The sequence below is a fragment of the Trichomycterus rosablanca genome, chromosome 11, assembly GCF_030014385.1.
Source record: "Trichomycterus rosablanca isolate fTriRos1 chromosome 11, fTriRos1.hap1, whole genome shotgun sequence".
NCBI lineage: Eukaryota > Metazoa > Chordata > Actinopteri > Siluriformes > Trichomycteridae > Trichomycterus > Trichomycterus rosablanca.
In genome coordinates, this window is record NC_085998.1 from 29833837 (window position 1) to 29856077 (window position 22241).

The 22241-nt window shown below is 40.5% G+C and overlaps 1 protein-coding gene across 1 annotated transcript in view; it reads left to right on the forward strand.

Moving 5' to 3' along the window:
* The window catches only part of megf11 (multiple EGF-like-domains 11), a 257142-nt gene that overhangs the window by 28788 nt on the left and 206113 nt on the right, over positions 1 to 22241 (forward strand). Inside the window, exon 5 of the mRNA XM_063004150.1 lies at positions 21784 to 21876. Coding sequence (XP_062860220.1) covers positions 21784 to 21876 — 93 coding nt within the window. The remainder of the gene's footprint in view (positions 1 to 21783; positions 21877 to 22241) is intronic.

Genomic DNA, 22241 nt, shown 5'->3' on the forward strand with positions numbered 1-22241 from the left:
CATGCTCTTCAGTATGATGCATTCTCCTGACAGTGTTGATCTATTTTAGACTTGATTTGCATGATTCTTCTGCTTGACTTTATGCACATTTTAGCACTGGGTGTGATAGAATTAGCCAAATCTACTAACTAGAAAATATTTAACCATGTCATTTAGGTAATTGATTTGTAGGTAATTTGATATAAAAATAGTAGTGCCTATATTGTATCTTTATTTTACAGTATCTTTATCTTTATATTACCCACATGCCCTGTTGTTGTGATTATGCAGGTACTTGTTTGTATAATGTGAGTCTTTTTAGTGTGTATTATTACTTTTGATCTTATGTTACTTGCTAATGAGACCAGAATTGATCTATCTATCTATCTATCTATCTATCTATCTATCTATCTATCTATCTATCTATCTATCTATCTGTCTGTCTGTCTGTCTGTCTGTCTATCTGTCTGTCTGTCTGTCTGTCTACCATCTGTCTCTCTGTCTATCTATCATCTGTCTCTCTGTCTACCATCTGTCTGTCTGTCTATCTATCATCTGTCTGTCTGCCTGCCTACCTGCCTATCTATCTGTCTGTCTGTCTGTCTACCATCTGTCTGTCTGTCTATCTATCATCTGTCTGCCTGCCTGCCTATCTATCTATCTATCTATCTATCTATCTATCTATCTATCTATCTATCTATCTATCTATCTGTCTGCCTGCCTGCCTGTCTATCTATTATCTGTCTGTCTGTCTGCCTGCCTATCTGTCTGTCTGTCTGTCTGCCTGTCTGTCTGTCTATCATCTGTATGTCTGTTTATTTATCATCTGTCTGTCTGCCTACCTGTCTCTCTCTCTGTCTGTCTGTCTGTCTATCTATCTATCTATCTATCTATCTATCTATCTATCTATCTATCTATCTATCTATCTATCTATTTATCTATCTATCTTCTTGTCTGCCTGTCTGTCTATCTATCTTCTTGTCTGCCTGCCTGTCTGTCTGTCTGTCTGTCTGCCTGCCTGCCTGTCTGTCTGTCTGCCTGCCTGCCTGCCTGTCTATCTACCTATCTATCTACCTATCTATCTACCTATTTATCTATCTATCTAAACAGATGCTTTATTACAGGAAGCAAACTAGTTTCCTCACTGCTGCATGTAATACAGAGTAAAAGCTTTTTATGGTGACTCCTCGAACCCACTTAAAGCACAATAACCTTATTACTGTCTGTCTGTTCTGTGAGTGGATTTCCAGAACAAAGGCTTTGTAAACTGTGGCAACCCTTGAACTGAGCGTCAGCTCAATAGAGTCTAGCCGGAAGAATAAGCCACTGATAGTCAGTGTGCTGATTACCAACCTTCAGTTTGGTCTTCCACAATCACAGTAATTCTTCAATTGATTTGTATTTCATGTGTGCCCTATTAAAGGAGATTGTATTCATCTTGATAAAACAGGCACAGAAAACCTGCAGTTGTTGTGCCACTGTCCTTGTGCAAGGAGACAACACGTGTCAGCATTTGTCGTTTGATTTGGAAGCCCTCAATTATTTAGATGGACAATACAGAATACAAAAGGAGGGAAATGCTCTTATCATCTCGTGTCATCATGTCTACCGAACCTCATCGTGAAATAATTCTGTGATTAAATAAAACCAAGGTTCATTTTCAATCTCTGCGACATTTCTGCTATCTGTTTTTTATGCCCTTGTTGATGTAAACAGTAGAGTTCTGTATCTGTATCCTAAAGGCTCAACCCAAATAATAGCCATTGAATTTGCTGTAGCTAGGTCAAAAAAGAATTATCTGACATTGCTCAGGGGTCTCGGCTGTAAAAGCAATGCGAAAAAATCAATATTAATGTTATCTCACAAAAGCTCCCACTGGTACATGGCAAGAGTCACTCAAATTATGGAAAATCCATAGAAATCTGGTGAACACATAGTTTAACCCTACTGGAATTTATTAGCATGTTATTCTTCAGTGACTTTGTGTTATTTTTTTGACTAGCTTGGACAGATTGTGTTTCTGATTGACTCGCATGCACAAATTAACAGAACTTTTACTGGGAATATTCAGAGAACATTTATATAGATTTCAGAATATTTCCCATGTGGGCAGTAAACAAATTAAATCACATTAATCTTATTACAATTACATATCTGAAGGCAGAAACACACATTCAAAAGTTTTAAGCAGTAATAATTAAGAGAGGTTTAGTGTTCCTATGTCGTTCTTTCAATACATTGTCACGTTAAACTTTTTAGACTCTCGGAAAAGCTGATTCTTACAATTTCTCAGAGCTATAACACAAGTTTAAAAGTGAAACAGGAGGAAAATCCATCTAAACACAGATACATGTGGAGCTTTTAGGGTGAATTTGACTGTTATTCCACACAAATGCAGATTCGTCTCACATTCGCACTTTGGTGGCTGAACAAAGCGGCTGTATGTTGTTAATTTGAAATTAAATGAATTCATTAAAAAGAAGATGAACATGTTGAGTTTAAGGGTACAATCTCTCAACGAAAAGCATCGAGTTTCAAAGATTTTGAGTTTAGGGGACGTCGAGTTACAAGGCACCACGGTATGCAGAAAAAAACAACGTAAATCAGCAATAATTAAAAGTACAAAACTAAACCTGAGAATCATTATTTATTTATTATAAACTAATAGAATGATGTGGGCAGCACGGTGGCTAAGTGGGTAGCACTGTCGCCTCACAGCAAGAAGGTCCTGGGTTTTAATCCCAGGTAGGACGGTCCGGGCATTTAAATTCTTAATGTGTTTCAGCTGTTTCATTTCTGCGGCTAAATTAAGTTTGTTGTAAATTTTAGAAAGTCCACCAGGTCAAAATCACACATACGTATAGCAACTTGGATTTTTGATGATATGGGTACAAGAGTTCTGTTTGTTTCTATAACGTTGTGGTTTGATGGTGCGTTCTTTGTACACATGTCAATGGGCTAATTTGGATGTTCCAATTACAAGGAAAATGGAACAGTGATCATTTCCCAAGCCAAGGAAGAGAATAAAACACTTAGGGTTGGTTTCCCAGACAGGGATTAAGGCTAGTCCAGGACTACATTTTGCTTTAAATGGAGAATCTCCATTCAAAATGCTGTGTAGTCTAGGACTAGGCTTAATCCCTGTCTGTGAAACCAACCCTTAATGTTTATCCACCTTATGCTAAGAGGTTTATGCAGATGGTCAGATGTAATCCAAATAAAATACAAGCTGCTGGACAATAGGTTACACTATCCACAGTCAAGCAACGTTAGGATAAAAGTATCAGAGTGCCAGATTAATGAATCCTGGTCCATCCCAGATGCCTCCGAGTCCAGAGAACTTGACACCGCTTCTGGACATGATAAACATGTAATTTGTTAATTTGTTCCTGTATTGTAGTGATTGTCAGAGTGCTCACCCATGTGGTTATATCGGCTGTTAATGAATGACGGTTCTTGATGCAGTGCCGTCTGAGAGATCGGACATCATGGGTGTTTCTTGAATCGTTTCATGATATTGTGCACTGTAGAGGGAGAAATATGCAAATCCCTTCCAATCTTTCTTTGAGGTACATTGTTTTTAAACATTTTAATCATTTTCGCACGCATTTGTTGACAAATTTGAGATCTTCTGCCCATCTTTGCTCCTGGTGTGGATGCTGATTTTGTACCAAATCATGATCACAATCACCTATTTAGAATCACATAATTATTTAGTTTTTTCACCTCATTACTAGGCCTAAATTGCCCCTTTCCCAACTTTTTTGGAATGTGTTGCAGGCCTGAAATGCCGGAATGGAGGTATATTAACAAATGAAATAAAGTTGACCAGACTAAAGATGAAATATCTTGGGTTCAAACTGTCTGCAATCAAATAAAAGTCAAAGTAAATGTAAGGAACACTGCATTTTAATTATATTTGCATTTTCCATACTGTCCCAACTTTTTTTGATTTGGGGTTGTATTCACTAGCCCTAAATTTCCCCCATTCCTACTTTTTAGGAATGTGTTGCAGGTTTAAAATGCAGGAATGGATGTTTATTAACAAAGGAAATGAAGTTGACCACACAAACATGAAATATCTTGGGTTCATACAGTCTGCAATCAAATAAAAGTCAAAGTTCATGGAAGAAACGCTATTTAAATTTGAGTATTCCATACTGTCCCAACTTTTTCTGACTTGGGGAGTTGTATTTCATTAATCCCCAGGATGCTTTTGTGTAGGACCCACAACACCAGTAACACAAAACAATGTACATGACCCACCGTTGTACAATTGTGACTCGGTGAACAGGCTTATCATGTATGTCGTATAACGCCATCTAACATCTCTAAAGGAGTTGGTGTATGCATGTGTGGTCAGGTCTGGTGGGGGGCAAAGTCCACGTTCCTCGACTGCTGGTTGCGCAGAGCTAGGCTCGGTGGCTAATTCTCCCTTTCTTATTGGCAGGATTAAGAGCTTTGTAACTCGGCGCTCAGGGACATGAGCCTGTATTAAAAGCATTTTCATTACGTAGGTGTTAAACTTTGCTTTGCGGCTCAAATTAAAAGCCAGGTTTTATCCTCTCGTAAGTGCTGTTTTTAAGCAGTTTTTCTTCTCTTGTAGAAGACAGTCTGTCCCATGTGGGACTGCTGATTTGTAAGGTTGGGCTATAACTCACAAGATGGCCAAGAGCAAACCACATTTTTTGTCAGATTGCTTTGAAGCCTTAATCAAGAGGTACCGAAATGTTGTCATGCTCTGTTCAACACCTGTGCTGAGGTTATTGAGAACGTGGCAACTGTACCCGCTCGATCCTTTAGTGAGCGTGTTGTTATTTGAAACAATCTATTCTTACTGTTTATAAAAATGTTTTCGTATATACATACACTTCATGCTCAAACATTTTAGACTGAAATGGCACTGAAATGTCACATCCAGAACCGTATGAGTATAATACAAAGTCCCTGTTTTTATGCCTGTGGGAATTTCCTTACACTAAGCCACATCTGTCAGATCGAACACTGATGATTGCTGTTGAATGATAAGACCTGACTTGCAGCCACTGTTTGAGATTAAGACTAAGTGTAGGTTAGTTAAGTTCTTCTACACTAAAGGTGTCCAAACTTTTCCATCTAGGGGCCAGAGAAAAAATAGGCAAACATGGGCCACAGACTCTTTTGTAATAAAATAAATAAAAATATAATAGACCTACTTGATTACTAACAATTAAACTTCCTTTTAATTTGAATGGCTGATTATCTCTTGATGCATGAATAATCCAGGTACACAAATCCTCAAGTAGGGCTGCAACTATCGATTAATTTTGTAATCGAGTATTCTATCGATTATTCCAGCGATTAATCGAGTAATCGGATAAGAAATACTTTTGCTTTAATAAAGAGCAAAATAAATACGTATAAGATTAAATAAGACGTGTCTCCTAAAACAAACTGTACATTTTTATTCCTTGCATACAGGACAGTTTAAAGAGAACACTTTTGAAATTCAAAAACAAATACATCAAAAATAAATCTAATTACTTTTAAAATGTAAACAGGCAACCTAAAACTAAGGAATATATAATAATAAACAATAATACATGAACATTGCCTCTAATTTGTGCACATTTTAGAACTAAAAGTTTCAGCTACAGCTCACACAGAACATAAAGCTTTAATATTTTGTTGGGAGGCAAAAAAAAATTCTGTCAGGATTGTATCTCCTAGATGAGGTAGATTTGGCGTTTGTGTGTGTGTACATGTGTGTTTGCCTAAGCCTTCAAAAAAGCCTGTGGTGGTCAGCGTATCAACAAGACGCTCTGATGGTGTGGATGTTATACTGAGTTTTCGTTTTTTCCAGCTTAAAATGATCTCAAACTTTCTAATCTCCATTTAGCTGTCCACGTTATCAAATCTCGGCTGTGTTTCAAATCGCACACTTTCATACTGAACGGTACGCAGGAGCGGCGAGCGTGTACAAAAACGTAGTATTCATTGAACTGTACGCGAAAAGTACCCGCTTTAAGTCCTGTTAAGTACTGTTTAAGTGTGAGATTTCGGATGCAGCCCTCGGCTTCTTCACGTCACCTGCACATAGTGAACGCGTTGTGCAAAAGCGAAAGTTGTCCGTGCGAAACACCATGAGCTGTATATAGTTGTACGGATTAAACGATGCCTCGATGCGAAAAATTTAAATCGATGATTTTTAGTAATCGAATTACTCGAGTTTCTCAAGAAATCATTTCAGCCCTATCCACGAGGTTGAATCAGTTCATCTGGACACAAGTTTGTTGTAGAGATACGTTTCGTCACTCATCCAAGTGACTTCTTCAGTCTGAGCTGGTGGTGAATACCCCAACCTTATATGCAGGCAATTTGCGTATCGACCGAAGCCGGCCCATTGCATAACAATGGAACCGGTGATCAGGTCCATATTTATTGGACCATCCCTGAACCGAGAGGGGGGGGCTGAGAGTACATCTCTAACCATCTTACAATGCCTTGATAGGAGCTGTACCCCAGTCATATGTGAAAGGCACACATGGCCATTGTAATTAATGGTCATTGTGATTTGCATATGGATCTGATCACCGGTTCCATTGTTATGCAATGGAATGGAGGTATTCACCACCAGCTCAGACTGAAGAAGTCACTTGGATGAGTGACGAAACGTATCTCTACAACAAACTTGTGTCCAGATGAACTGATTCAACCTCGTGAAATCGTTGACTATCTACTAAGATTTTGCCAGTTTCACTCATTGGTTTATAATCCTAATGGGAAGATTATTATACTTCTTTAACTCAAACATACACACTTCCCTCTGAACTCAATGGAAAAAAATTTCATTTTCCCAGCATGCCTGAAATCCTCTGCATTCGCTGTCTGGTTTTTGTTTCTTTGGAGACGCCATGTTTATCCAAAGCCTTGGGAACAATAATATAGGTGTAACGTTAATGTTTTAAGTTGGGGGAAAGAAGATGGGGAGCGTTTGAGATTTGTTTCATGCAATAGCGAATCCCAGAGTTCAAACAGTTCAAGCCCTTTTTTAAAACCCGCTTGGGCCGCTCAGTTGGCGCAGAGGAAAAAATCGCTAGCACACCAGAGCTGGGATTTCGAGTACATCGTATCGAATCTCATCTCTGCCATCCGACTGGGCTGGGCGGCTATACGAACAACGTTTGGCTGTTGTTCATACAGGGTGGGAGCCGCATAGAGACCTCATAACTGATGCAGGTACGACATCTGCTGGCTGATTGATGGCACCTGCACAGAGTAGAGGATTAATGCGATCAGGGTGTGGCTCTCCGTGATTCACATATGAACTCGCCTCATGCATGTGAAAAAATGCAGTCGGCTACAGCACGTGTCGGAGGAGACGTGTCGGAGGAGATGTGTGTCAGTTCGCTCTCCACAATCAGCACCAGTAGATAGGAAACACAACGCAATTGGGTAAAAAATGGACGTACTTAAAATCGGGAGAAAAAGTGAAAAAATGCATTTAAAAACCGGCTTAATAGCGGGACGACTTTCATTTTATTTAGGTATTTTAAAATACCTTGCAAGCCGTTTAAAAAATGATAACATGCCTCAAATGGCCGGGGGGTCGTAGTTTGGACATCCCTGTCCTACACCAAACTTAACAAATCTCTTTTTATTGACTTTACTTGTGAAAAGATAAAACAAAAAAGGAGCTTTTCCAAACTTTTGCCACAAGGTTGAAAGCACAAAGTTCTGTACAATCTCAGAGTACAGTATTATGTAACATTAGGATTTTCTCTCATGGGAACTTAGACCCCTCTCTCTTCCATACCATTACAAGACAAAACTTTACTATTGGTTTTATAGTAGTCCTGGTAGGGCTGGGCGATTTTCACGATTAATTCGGTTAATTCGAATGAACGTTTTCACCCGATGTTAGAAATGTGACAATCGCGATTGTTTACATACTTTATATTTTAATTAAAATACTAACATGTCACGAGGCAGAAACTGAGCAGACGCTCACGGAATATAAATCAAGGAACGTTTAATATAAAAAACAGGGGACAACATAAAAGGGCAAAAACAGTGTACAAAATCACGAAAACTAAAACAGTAAACAGAAGACAACAAGGAATATACTCGGTAACGGTTAGATTCAGTAATAAGGAGCGCAAACACGATCGGGAAAACGAGACACACGAACAGAAGAGTTTAATTAAGATTCACTGAATCGAACACTGAAATGAATCAAAACTCCAGAGCCGATGATCGCGATCAGGATTGGCTGACCGGGGACATGTGATAGTCACGTGAGAGTCCGTGGGAGCATGGGAATTGTAGTCTATATTGTTAGAAGCAGATCTTAAGACCTCCATCCACCCCCCAGTCACAAGAGGACAAAATCAAAGCTGAGCTGAGTGATTACTTGATGCCCCCCCCAGTGTAGATACTGATACAGACTCACTTCAGTGGTGGAAACAGTAAACAGGCTCGTGTTCCTTTTAAGAAACCTGTAAAGAACTTATATGGTTTTGCACTTTTCTTAATGTAAGGAGGTTATGCTGCACATTATTTAAAGTGAGTTGTTTGTGAGTTATTCTTATAAAGGATATAGCTAATTAAGTATTCTATTTTGTTTTAATTATTGTTAATTATTGTTATACAGTTATTGTTATAAAGTTTGAGTTCCTTGAAAGGATAATTATCGGTGGTGCTGTTACTATTTTTGCACTTCTGCAGTCTTTTAAATTAAAATGTAAAAAAACAAATAGAAATTTGAGTCTTTTTTCAATTGCATTATACAAGAACAAAAAAATCGAAATCGTCATCGAGAATCGGTAATAATTTAAAAATAATCGAGATTTTTTTTGGGGGCAAAATCGTCCTGGTATACAGATTTGTAATTCAGATAATCAGACACTGTCTTGGAAACTTCATTCATAGGCCTACACTCTCATTTCATGGTTGGTTTCTTTCTGTTCTGTCTGTCTCGCACTAGCAGCACTAGTTGAATGAACTATTTGATTGAACTAGTAAATTTACTGCTTGTTTTCCTACATAATTCATGGTGGTTAGGAAGCATTGTTATTGAACAGTAAGTGTTTCAGTAACACCACAATAAATAGTAAATAATGCAATTTTCTGGCAACAAGGACACCAGTAAATGTCTGTAAAAACACTGTACTGTCAGATACTTAAATAAAACTTAAATAAACTGTAAAAAAACAGAATAACTCAGGACTTTCTAACAGTGAGGTGACAGTGCTACCCACTGAGCCACTGTGCCGCTCCCTCATGTAATTATAAAATTACCAAAACTGCAACTTTAAACTAAGTTAAAGCATGTCATAACACTCCAGCCGTAACATCGTACTGCATTTAATACATTGACCTACTACAGAAAACAAAAAGACAGCATAAATGAAACTAACACTGATTCTAAAGCTTGAATTGTGCCAAATAAACTCATGGCTTAATTTTTTACTAAATTGTTTGAATTGTTTGAACAACACTGAATTGTTGTTGATTAGCAATACTGATTACAGGCCTTGTATGCAGTCGTAACTGACAAACCAGGGTGCAGTAAACAGTACACTGCAAATTGCCTTTTAATCCAGAGACGAGGGATAATGGGATCAGTGTGTGAATCTCCGTGCACAAAGCTGATTCACATATGAACTCGAAGATGCAGCCGGCTACTGCACACGTTTCGGAGGGGGGCGTGTTTTCGTCACGACTCTCCTTAATCAGGAGTGGAGGTCAACATCAATACAGGGGAGGCGTAATGCAATCGGGTAATTGGATACGACTAGATTGGGAGGAAAATTAGGAGGTTTGACATTGAAACTAAAAAGGTTAATCTAGCCGAGCAATTTAGATTTTAACCTTTATCATCTTATTTACCCTGACAGGAGGAAGTCGAATAAAAGTGAAGCAATAAACTTAAATATATGATCGTCTCTCCACCAGTGGGTCAGAAATAAAAATGTATTTCAAGCACCAATGCATGACTTTTATGAGCAGTGCATAAGATTTAAAACATCCAGTGACTTGTCCAAATATTAATTAATCAATGTTTATTGTTCATTCTGAATTTATACTGGTTTTTTTTTTTTTTATAGTTTCAGCTTTTATTTTGTCTCATTCTTCCTGCAAACACATCTTAAGATTTGCAACAGTTCGGGGCTGTTGTTGTCTCATTTTCCGTTTTAAAATTCTCCACACATTCTCTATTGGGGACAGGTCAGGTCTGCAGGCAGGTCAGTCCAGTACTCGTACCCTCTTCTTCCACAGCCATGCCTTTGTAATGTGTGCAGCAGGTGGTTTTGCATTGTCTTGTTAAAAAATGCATAAACGTCCCTGGAAAAGATGACGTCTTGAAGGCAGCACATGTTGCTCTAAGATCTCAGTGTACTTTTCTTCATTAATGCTGCATCACAGAAGTGTAAATGATCTTTGACAAGGGCACTAACACGGCCCCATACCATGACAGACCCTGGCTTTTGGACTTGTTACTGATAACAGTCTGGATGGTCCTTTTTGTATTTTTGTCTGGAATGCTGATTCATCTGACCACAATACACGTTTCCAATGTGTGATGTTCCATCCTAGATGCCTCCGAGCACAGAGAATTTGAAGCCGCTTCTGGACATGGTTAACATAAGGCTTCTTTTTTGCACAGTAAAGTATTAAGTGGCATTTGTGCATGTAACTCTGTATTGTAGTGCTTGACAAAGGTTTGCCAAAGTAATCCCTCACCCATGTGATTATATCAACTATTGTTGAGTGACGGTTCTTGATGCAGTGCCGTCTGAGGGATTGAAGATCACGGGCGTTCAGCTTAAGGTTGCGCCTTTGGCCTTTACGCACTTAAATTCCTCCCGATTCCTTGAATGGTTTAATGATATTATGCACTGTAGAGGGAGAAATATGCATTTTGTACCAAACCATGATTACAATCACCTGTTGACATCATCCGTTTGGAATCACATCATTATTTAGTTTTTTCACCTCATATCTAGCCCTAAATTGCCCCCGTCCCAGCTTTTTTTGGAATGTGTTGCAGGCCTGAAATGCAGGAATGGATGTGTATTAACAAATGAAATGAAGTTGAGCAGACAAAACATGAAATATCTCAGGTTCATCCTGTCTGCAATCAAATAAAAGTCAAAGTAAATGTAAGAAACTCTGCATTTTTATTTTATTCGCATTTTCCATACTGTTCCAAATTTTTCTGACCTGGGGTTGTACATTCTGTAGTCGAAGTCACAGTTAGCAGCCGACAGTTACAAGTTAATCTTAACTTACAGGGTTTTATCAAAATGAAAGGGCAGTAATAGTGGTCATTAGATTCCATGCAGTTTAAATGTACAGTAAATGTGAGCTTAATAGAACTTTAATTGGTGCTTTTACATGAAGCCTGAACAATTAAAGCTTCAAATATCGGGATGGGAGAGTGGTAGAGTGGTAGAGATGGGAGAGTGTTGACTGCTTAGTTAATGCGATGAAAGATGTAATCCTGCTATTTGCAGAGGAATTAGACTAAGAAGATTTAATAAAGTCTGATCCAATAAATTCAAGATTTCACATCATGGGTTTTAATGATGTCTGGGATTCTGAGATCTGTAAGTTAAAAGGATCAGGGCGCTTTTGATTCCTGCCTTGTTGATGTATTTTTTTTCCTTACCTTTGTATAGCATCCAACTATGGGATTAAGATTTTTGGTTACATTGTTATTTATGTATTACAGACATAAGAACAATTATAGACTTTTAAAATAAGGGTTTAATTTTTGTTTGGGAGGTTTTGGGTGGAACGACTCTTTATTTGTTGATGAAATTATTCACAGCTTTCATATCTTCTTTTTTCTCACACAGTTTACTCATATCCAGTTTCTCAATGCTGTTTCTCCATCACATACAGGCAAAGGGCAGTGGTAGCTCAGCGGTTAAGGTACAGGACTAGTAATCAGAAGGTGGCTGGTTTAAGCCCTGCATCTGCCAGCTTGCCTCTGTTATGCCCTTGAGCAAGGCCCTCAACCCTCAGTTGCTTGCAATGTATACTCTCAATTGGATATCCTTTATTTGTCATATATACATATACAGGTGTACAGTAGAATGAAATTCTTTCTTCGCATATCCCAGCTTCTTTGGAAGCTGGGGTCAGAGCGCAGGGTCAGCCATCGTACGGCGCCCCTGGAGCAGACAGGGTTAAGGGCCTTGCTCAAGGACCCAACAGTGGCTGCATAGCAGAGCCTGGATTTGAACCGCCAATCTTCAGGTTGATAGCCCAAAGCTCTACCCACTAGGCTACCACTGCCCCTGTAAATTGTAAGTCACTTTGGATAAAAAAGCATCTGCTAAATGCTGAAAATGTAAATGTAAATGTAAACATAAACATACACCACACCCACACTGGCTAAGGAGTCCTGCAGACTAGTAGATGTCTATGTTGCTGCTTTTTTTCCTCCCAATCTACACCAATTACTGATGCTGATCTCTACTTCTGATTGAGGAGAGCGAGACCGACACATGCCCCCCCCCCGCGGGGGGCACAGTGGCTAAGTGGGTAGCACTGTCGCCTAACAGCAAGAAGGTCCTGGGTTCGATCCCCTGGTGGGGCAATCCGGGTCCTCTCTGTGTGGAGTTTGCATGTTCTCCCCGTGTCTGCGTGGGTTTACTCTGGGTGCTCCGGTTTCCTCCCACAGTCCAAAGACATGCAGTGAGGTGAATTGGAGACACTAAATTGTCCATGACTGTTTTCTATGTAACCTGAACTGATGAGCCTTGTGTAATGAGTAACTATCGTCCTGTCATGAATGTAACCAAAGTGTAAAACATGACGTTAAAATCCTAATAAACAAACAAACAAACCCCTACGACACGTGTGCAGTAGCCGACTGCATCTTTTCACCTGCACGAGGCGAGTTCATATGCAGATCAGCTTTGTGTACAGAGAGACACACCCTGATCAACACATTATTCCTCAACTCTGTGCAGGCATCTTTAACCAGCCAGCAGAGGTCGTAATTGTACCAGTTATAAGGTCCCTATCCAGCTTCCCACCCTTTATGAAGAACAGGCCAATTTTTGTTCATGTAGCCGCCCAGCCCAGACATATGGCAGAGCTGATTTTCGACCTGACGAGTTCGAAATGTCAGCTCTGGTGTGCTAGCATGTTTTACCGCTGCGCCACCTGAGCGGCTATGATGCCGCTTTTTTACTGGTCAGTTGTTTTATCACTCCTGCCACTGTTGCAGCAACAGGAGGTCAAATCCACACCCAACCTTCCTTTTCTCAGACATGACCACTCGTGTCTGTCGAGAGAGCAACCAGGTTGGTCTAAGACAGGGGTGTCAAACAAAATTATAGTGGGCCGATTGTAACAAGTCGTGCTGTGATTGCAGTCTTTTCTTGGAGGCTAAATTCTGTGTTTGGTGTCAAAATGCCAACTTTATACTGTATATTTATAATGTATATCTACAGTACATTTATATTGTACTCCTTTACCCCAGACACGGCCTCATAACACAAGCACAAACTTGTATTCACTTTCCCATCTTTCATTACATCCTCGTCCTTCTGCTGTACATTTGAGGACTATTTGTAAATATTTCTCAACATCACTTGTTGGAAAACCGCTTCAGTTAAACACTGATGTAGAAACACTGCCATCTAGTGACGGGATGTGGTCACTTTGCGGGTCACAAAATGGACATGCATTGTGGGAGATGCAGTTTATGTATGATTTTACAGTGTATTTTAAGACAATCGTACTTCTTTTAAGCTCTCACGGGCCACAGAAAATGACGTGGTGGGCCGGATTTGGCCAGTGGGCCTTGAGTTTGACACATGTGGTCTAAGAAATGAACCAAAGCGCCATTCAAGAATAAAGTAGCAAAGACAAATCAGACAACAGTCCTTCTACATTCTTTCTTATCTTCCAGAAGTGCACCAATAAGAACCTCATTAAAATTCAAAAGTTGCCGTTGCAGTTTGAGTCTTGCTGCTCCATGCACTGAAAACTATTCAGTCTATTAATGCTACATGGCAATCACTAATTAGGCCTGTTATTACATGGTCTGATAACAGTGTGATTAGCTTTTTATCTAGATGAAAGACTTAATTTTCTACAAGACTCTATAAAATGTCTCTAAGACATCAGGGTGACTTGTGGGATTTTAATTAAAAAGCAAGATTATACTAATGTACAGTATCAGTTAAGAATCTGTAGGGAACAGTAAATCGTATGCTTTCACTCACATATTATAATTTAATTTCTATTCAGTTAAATATGTTTCTCCAGCTTATCAAAAATAATGATGATAGCAAAAGTGTAAAATCGTTGCTGTGGATTTCCTTTACTTAAGACTTTTTAACTGTTATTATATACACACCGACCAGGCATAACATTATGACCATGACAGGTGAAGTGAATAGCACTGATTATCTCTTAATCACGGCACCTGTTAGTGGGTGGGATATACACAGATACAGCCATAACATTAAAACCACCTCCTTGTTTCTACACACATTGTCCATGTTGTCAGCTCCACTTACCATATAGAAGCACTTTGTAGGTCTACAATTACTGACTGTAGTCCATCTGTTACTCTGCATACTTTTTTAGCCTGCTTTGACCCTGTTCTTCAATGGTCAGGACCCCCACAGGACCACCACAGAGCAGGTATTATTTAGGTGGTGGATGATTCTCAGCACTGCAGTGACACTGACATGGTGGTGGTGTGTTAGTGTGTATGCTGTGCTGGTATGAGTGGATCAGACACAGCAGCGCTGCTGGAGTTTTTACATACCGTGTCCACTCACTGTCCACTCTATTAGACACTCCTACCTAGTTGGTCCACCTTGTAGATGTAAAGTCAGAGGCGATCGCTCATCTATCGCTGCTGTTTGAGTCGGTCATCTTCTAGACCTTCATCAGTGGTCACAGGATGCTGCCCACGGGGCGCTGTTGGCTGGTTATATTTTTGGTTGGTGGGCTATTTTCAGTCCAGCAGAGACAGTGAGGTGTTTAAAAACTCCAGCAGCATTGCTGTGTCTTATCCACTCATACCAGCACAACACACACTAACACACCACCACCATGTCAGTGTCAGCTGAGATACTATGATGGACTGGTGTCCTATCTGGGTTGTGTTACTGCATTGCGCCCATTAATTCTGGTTTACCCGGACCCACTGCAACCCTGATCAGAATAAAGCTGTGGTAAAACATGAAAACGATGATGATTATCTGATTGAGTTACAGTTAAGGGTGGCATGATGGCTCGATGGGTAGCACTGTCGCCTCATAGCATGAAGGTCCTGTGTTAGATCCAAAGGTGGAGCGGTACGGGTCCTGTCTGTGTGGAGTTTGCATGTTCTCCCCATGTCTGTGTAGATTTTCACTTTTTTTTCCCTCTTCTGTGCTTCTAACTGCAGTTTTTTAGGGCTGGATTAAACCATACAGCATTTCTTTGACAGTGGCGGGTTTTAGCATTTCTGCCTGTGTTGCATTTCTGCGATTAGCATTTCCCTCCTTCAGCTGGTCGGGATTCTCTCTCCTGCCTGTTCTCTCTCCAAGCTCATGCTCAGTGCTTAGGGTCCAGGAAAGCCTGATTGAGTGATAATCCATAGCCCTGTTGGCCAAACCCAAGCGCAGCCTACTGCACCCTGCTAAAGGGTGTGCCAGCTGCATAAACACACACCCACACACACACACACACAGACACAGGCCATGTGTTCTGGTGTAATGTTGTTAGCAAACATTGCTCTATCTGCACCTAAAACCTTACATTAACATAAACAATATGACAAAATCCTCACTGAAAACAAGTGACTAAATCACAATTACAAACACAGCAGCACAGCTCTGTTATATTTAATTGACTGCCAGTTAACAGCAGGTTTACTTTGATAAAGGGCTCTAAGAGTAGCTATTTTATATACACCGATCAGCCATAACATTAAAACCATCTCACTTTCCATTTTATCAGCTTCACTTACCATATAGGAGCACTACAGTCACTTTGTAGTTGACCGTAGTCCATCTATTTCTCTGCATGCTCTGTTAGCCCCCTTTCATGCTGTTCTTCAATGGTCAAGACCCCCACAGGATCACCACAGAGCAGGTATTATTTAGGTGGTGGATCATTCTGTGAGTTAGTGTGTGTTGTGCTGGTATGAGTGGATCAGAAACAGCATCGTTGCTGGAGTTTCTAAATACCGTGTCCACTCACTGTCCACTCTATTAGACACTCCTACCTAGTTGGTCCACCTTGTAGATGTAAAGTCAATGTAAAAAGACGATCGTTCATCTATTGCTGCTGTTTGAGTCGGTCATCTTCTCGACCTTCATCAGTGGTCACAGGACGCTGCACACGGGACGCTGTTGGCTGGATATGATTTTGGTTGGTGGACTATTTTCAATCCAGCAGTGACAGTGACGTGTTTAAAAACTCCAGCAGCGCTGCTGTGTCTTATCCACTCATACCAGCACAACACACACTAACACACCACCACCATGTCAGTGTCACTGCAGTGCTGAGAATGATCCACCACCCAAATAATACCTGCTCTGTGGTGGTCCTGTGGGGGTCCTGACCATTGAAGAACAGGGTGAAAGCAGGCTAAAAAAGTATGTAGAGAAACAGATGGACTACAGTCAGTAATTGTAGATCTACAATGTGCTTATATATGGTAAGTGGAGCTGATAAAATTGACACTGAGTGTAGAAACAAGGAGGTGTACCTAATGGAAAACCATCAGCATTAATATGTCCGCTCTCTTTCTGTCCATAACAGCATCCACTGATTTTTGAGTGTGTCTATGGAAATTTGTTTCTATTCAGTAGAAAAACAACATTTGTGGGGTCATCGCTGGTTTAAGCCCTATCACTGCCAGGTAACACTATTGGGCCCTTGATTTAGGCCCTTAACCCTCAATTAATGACGGCAGAGGTGGTTAATGGGATCAGAACTGTGTAAGCCCTTATGCAGTTCTCTTTGTTCATAGGGATAGTCTCAAACTGATGTCACAAAGTTGGAAGCACATTTATTTATTTTATATCATTTATTTTAAACAGCTCTTAGCAATAGGTGTGGCTAAAGCGCCTGAACTATAAACTAAGGAGTGGTGTCCACATATTTTTGCCATGTAGTATAAAATAAAATAAAAATACAATGATTTCCATTATTTTATCTACCGCCTGGAGGTCCTTTCATGCTACAGTACCTTAATCTTAGTTTTCCTATAGACTTAACACTGTGCACTCATAAAATAAGCATATGTAAAAATATTCCTGAGGAATATAAAGATTTTCATTAATATGTGCAGCATATACCACGGGTCATGCTCACACTATACATTTGGCAATGTATGCTGCAGTCCTAGAGGCATTGACATTTAAGATTTGTGTCATACTTTGGACTCTGGTGTATGTGACAGAACTTGAAATATTGCATCTATCGTCATATAAAGCCAGGATTTCTAAAAATAAAAAAATAAAAAAGGGAATAAGAACTACAGTATATATCAGTCCTATTTACTCTGACATATCCATCACCATTCTTTGTTCAGTTATTGATAACTGTCATAAAGAGCTGGATGTCATCTAAAAATAATCAGATTTATGGCTTGTGTGTTAATACAGGGTGTGAAGGGTTATACTTAATCCATCTCTCACGGGTTTAACCCCACTCCTGCAATATTAGAGGGATGAACCCAATTGCAAAGTGCTTAACCAAGGCAGAGCAATAGAAGGCTATGGAAGAACAGGAAATAACAACTAAAAGAATTAATGAACTACTAAGACTCAAGAAAAAACAAATCCTAACTAGTGCAGCAAAACTGGTCCCAGACCAGTTTCATATAAGATATAATTTCACCCGACTGGCGGGGGCGGGAGGATTTTAAATAAAATAATACGAGGAGCATAATAAAAAAACACAAAGTGCACAACAATATTACAACCCCAAATCAGAAAAAGTTGAGACAGCATGGAAAATGTAAATAATAAAAAAAAGCACAGAGTTTCTTACATTTACTTTGACTTTTATTTGATTGCAGACAGGATGAACCTGAGATATTTCATGATTTGTCTGCTCAACTTCATTTCATATATTAATAAACCACAAAATCAATTCATGCATTTTAGGCCTGCAACACATTCCAAAAAAAGTTGGGATAGCAAAGCATTTACCACTTTGTAATGTTGCTATTCCTTTTCACCACACTTAAAAGATGTTTTGGCACCGAGGAGACCAAGTGATTTAGTGTTTCAGCTTTTATTTTGTCTCATTCTTCCTGCAAACACGTCTTAAGATGTGCAACAGTACGGGGTCGTCATTGGAATCACATCATTATTTAGCTTTTCACCTCATTACTAGTCCTTAATTGTCCCTGTCCCAACTTTTTTTGGAATGTGTTGCAGGCCTGAAATGCAGGAATGGATGTTTATTAATAAATGAAATGAAGTTGATTAGACAAAACATGAAATATCTCAGGTTCATCCTGTCTGCAATCAAATAAAAGTCAAAGTAAATGTAAGGAACAGTGCGTTTTTATTTTATTTGCATTTTCCATACTGTCCCAACTTTTTCTGATTTGGGGTTGTACTTACCAATGATGTAAAATCAGTGGGAACCCTGAGCTTTTTTTGCTACAACAAGACACTCCAAAGACATTTGTTTTTTGCTCATTTTATCTAGCTTGTGGGCTTAATTTTTTGGTATCACGTGATTGAAAGAGGTAGGTGCCAAACGCCTCAAGAGGAACAGACTGGTGTTATTAAAAAAATCAGTTTTTTCAAAATAAAACATCTTTCAGAGTGTGATTGTAAATAAAACAGAAAAAAAGAATTATTTATTCTTTCTGTGCGGCCCGGTAATTAATGACCCACTGACTGGTACCGGTAGAGTAAAAACAAATGAGCGTTTGAATGCAACCCTGCCAGCTACTCAATCCACCAAAGAGTTGCATTCAAACACTCACTCACTTACTTTCTAAACCACTTATCCAATTGGGGTCGTTTGCTGGAGCCTATCCCAGCTTTTCAGGGGGTGCAAGGCACACAGTAACACCCTGGGTGGGGTGCCAGTCCATCGCAGGGCAGACACACACACACACACACACCCATAGGGGTGATCCAGTGTCTCCAATTGCTTGTTTTTGGACTGTGGGAGGAAACCGGAGCTCCCGAAGGAAACCCACACAGACACGGGGAGAACATGCAAACTCCGCACAGAAAGGACCCGGACCGCCCCGTCTGGGGATCGAACCCGGGACCTTCTTGCTGTGAGGTGACAGTGCTACCCACCGAGCCACCGAGATTCCAGCTGAGATTCGAACCGACGAGTTCGAGATGTCAGCTCTGGTGTGCTAGTGTGTTTTTACCGCTGTGCCACCTGAGCGCACATTAAGTCTATTACACTAGCCCGCCACTGCTAAGAACTGGATTCGAATCCCAGTGGTGGTTTCGGCCTGCCGGGCGTCCACACAAACATGATTGGCCATGTCTGAGGAAGGATGGCTGAAAACCCGTCCTGGGTTTTCCTCTATTGCCCCCTGTGTTTATAACCTGCTGCAGCTCAGACCAGACTAAAGCAATTAATGAATATGAAATAAAAGTTGAAAAGATCAAACATCATGTTTTAATAAGATAAAAGACAAATAATGGACTGATTTTATCCAGTGTTCTTATTTTGTGGAGCTGCCAGTAGTAAACTCTCACACTGCCCATAATTTGGGTGAGTCACTGCTGATTTCAATCAAAGTAGATTGTTACAGAAGCTTCCGGGCTTGACTGTTTTCTTGCTTCAGATATGAGCATGTCTGTTTGAGCCCTGCTGAATAGGTGACCTTCACTATATCAGCTATATTATTCATGCAAAATGCCCGTCTCTCTGCCCCTTCTTTTTTTTTTTTTTTACCTAAACACTGTGTCCTGTGAAGCTAGGAAAAAAAAAGGAATAACAACACGGGGATAAGCTGTCGCCATGGCAAAGCCTTCATGTAGGTCATTTTATTACCAGCTTGAATCCGAACCTCCGACCGAAAGCAGGGGCCAGGAATACTAATGCGCTGGGCCAATCATTTGGCAGCCACGTTTCTCAATAGGACTGATCAAGAAAACTCCACGCTAGGTAAATGGTGCTGGAGCCAACGCAAGAACCGCATTAGAGATTGGGCAGAATGCGGCCTGATCAAATTTGGAGAGATTTACAGCTTGTTTCTCGTTGGCCGCCACGGCTTACTTAAGCTCTCCGCACACAGAGTGAGAGAGAAGCACGCGATAAGCTAGGATCTCCACCAAGGACACACAGTCTTAAAGAATCGTTTAGTATTTTGGGTGTGGTTAAAATTAAAGTGCCAATAAGAGCAGCTATGTTCAGAGGGGTCACACAGAGATGACAGCCAGCTTTGGCCGGTGGCCAGTTAGGACATTTATCCACCAGATGTGTTTAAAGACATTCGGAGGTTTAAGACCTGTTGCTATTTTAAGGTTTAGACCAGTCAGTAGATATACACCGATCAGCTCCACTTACCATATAGAAGCACTTTGTAGTTCTACAATTACTGACTGTAGTCCATCTGTTTCTCTACATACTTTTTAACCTGCAATTAGGACCACCACCGGACCAGCACAGAGCAGGTATTATTTAGGTGGTAGAGCATTCTCAACACTGCAGTGACAGACACTGACACTGTGGTGGTGTGTTAGTGTGTGTTGTGCTGGTATGAGTGGATCAGACACAGCAGCGCCGCTGGAGTTTTCAAATACCGTGTCCACTCACTGTCCACTCTATTAGACACTCCTACCTAGTCGGTCCACCTTGTAGATGTAAAGTCAGAGACGATCCCTCATCTATTGCTGCTGTTTAAGTTGGTCATCTTCTAGACCTTCATCAGTGGTCACAGGACGCCGCCCACGGGGCGCTGTTGGCTGGATATATTTTTTGGTTGGTGGATTATTCTCAGTCCAGCAGGGACAGTGCGCTGCTGTGTCTGATCCACTCATACCAGCACAACACACACTAACACACCACCACCATGTCAGTGTCACTGCAGTGCTGAGAATGATCTAACACCCGAAAAAATAGAATAATACCTGGTGGTCCTGTGGGGGTCCTGACCATTGAAGAACAGCATGAAAGGGGGCTAACAAAGCATGCAGAGAAACAGATGGACTACAGTCAGTAATTGTAGAACTACAAAGTGCTTCTATATGGTAAGTGAAGTTGATAAAATGGACAGTGAGTGTAGAAACAAGGAGGTGGTTTTAATATTATGGCTGATCTGTGTATAGAAGTGCTTTCTATTCTTCTAAGTATTTATTTACAAATGAAACACAAAATGGAATATACTTAAATAAAAATTGTGGCAATCTGGTCCCACTGTGGTTTACAAGATGTAACGTAAAGCCTCCACAAGGGTGGCGTTCGTGTTCGTGCCTGTTAAAATTTGTTGATTTATTTATTATTATTTTTGGCTCCTAAGGGTTTGGGACCCAGGGTTTGCTCTAGATAGTCCTCTCTCTCGTTATTTAGTCAGACACCTCAGTAGGCTGCCTTGTAAGGTATCTAAGAATTTAGACAGCCCTCTTCTCGGTATGTAGAGAGCGCACTAGGTTTTCAGACAGACCCTAAGACGCTATAAATTCTAGCCCAGGTGTAAAGGAAGTACATTAATGTAGTTGGTTCTTAAACTTGTGTTAAATATGCTGCCATATGCTCATGTGTCTCTGGGCAGAGTATTTTACATGTTTTAAGGTCTCTGGCACCTATTAACCGTGTGTCCTGCTCGTACGACCGTTAAATCCTTTTTCTTTCCCTCTCCCATAGCTCTGTGTACAGAGGAGTGTGCCCACGGCCGCTGTGTGTCTCCCGATACGTGTCAGTGCGAGCCCGGCTGGGGAGGACTGGACTGCTCCAGTGGTAAGTGCACTCTCTCATTAACTCCAAGAGCGCAGTCCACTTCATTAATGCCCTCGCGCTCGCAGTGTAACGTCTGGTCCCTTTCAAAAGACTACCATCTGCCTGCTGGAGCGCTTAGCTGGTTACAGAAATCCGTACCAAAGCTCGTACCATAGCTCGTACCAAAGCTCTTCACAGTCACATGTATGCTTCAGTGCTATTCAGCTCAAACACTGTAATCTTGAAGAACGGAACCAAACAGCAGGGATCACTTGGAAATGAAAGCCTATGCTTGAAAAGGCCTAGAATTCGAGAAAGATCTGTGAGTTAAACCTTCAACATGCCCAACATGTGTATATTGTTAAGGTATTCAACCCTTTGAGTCT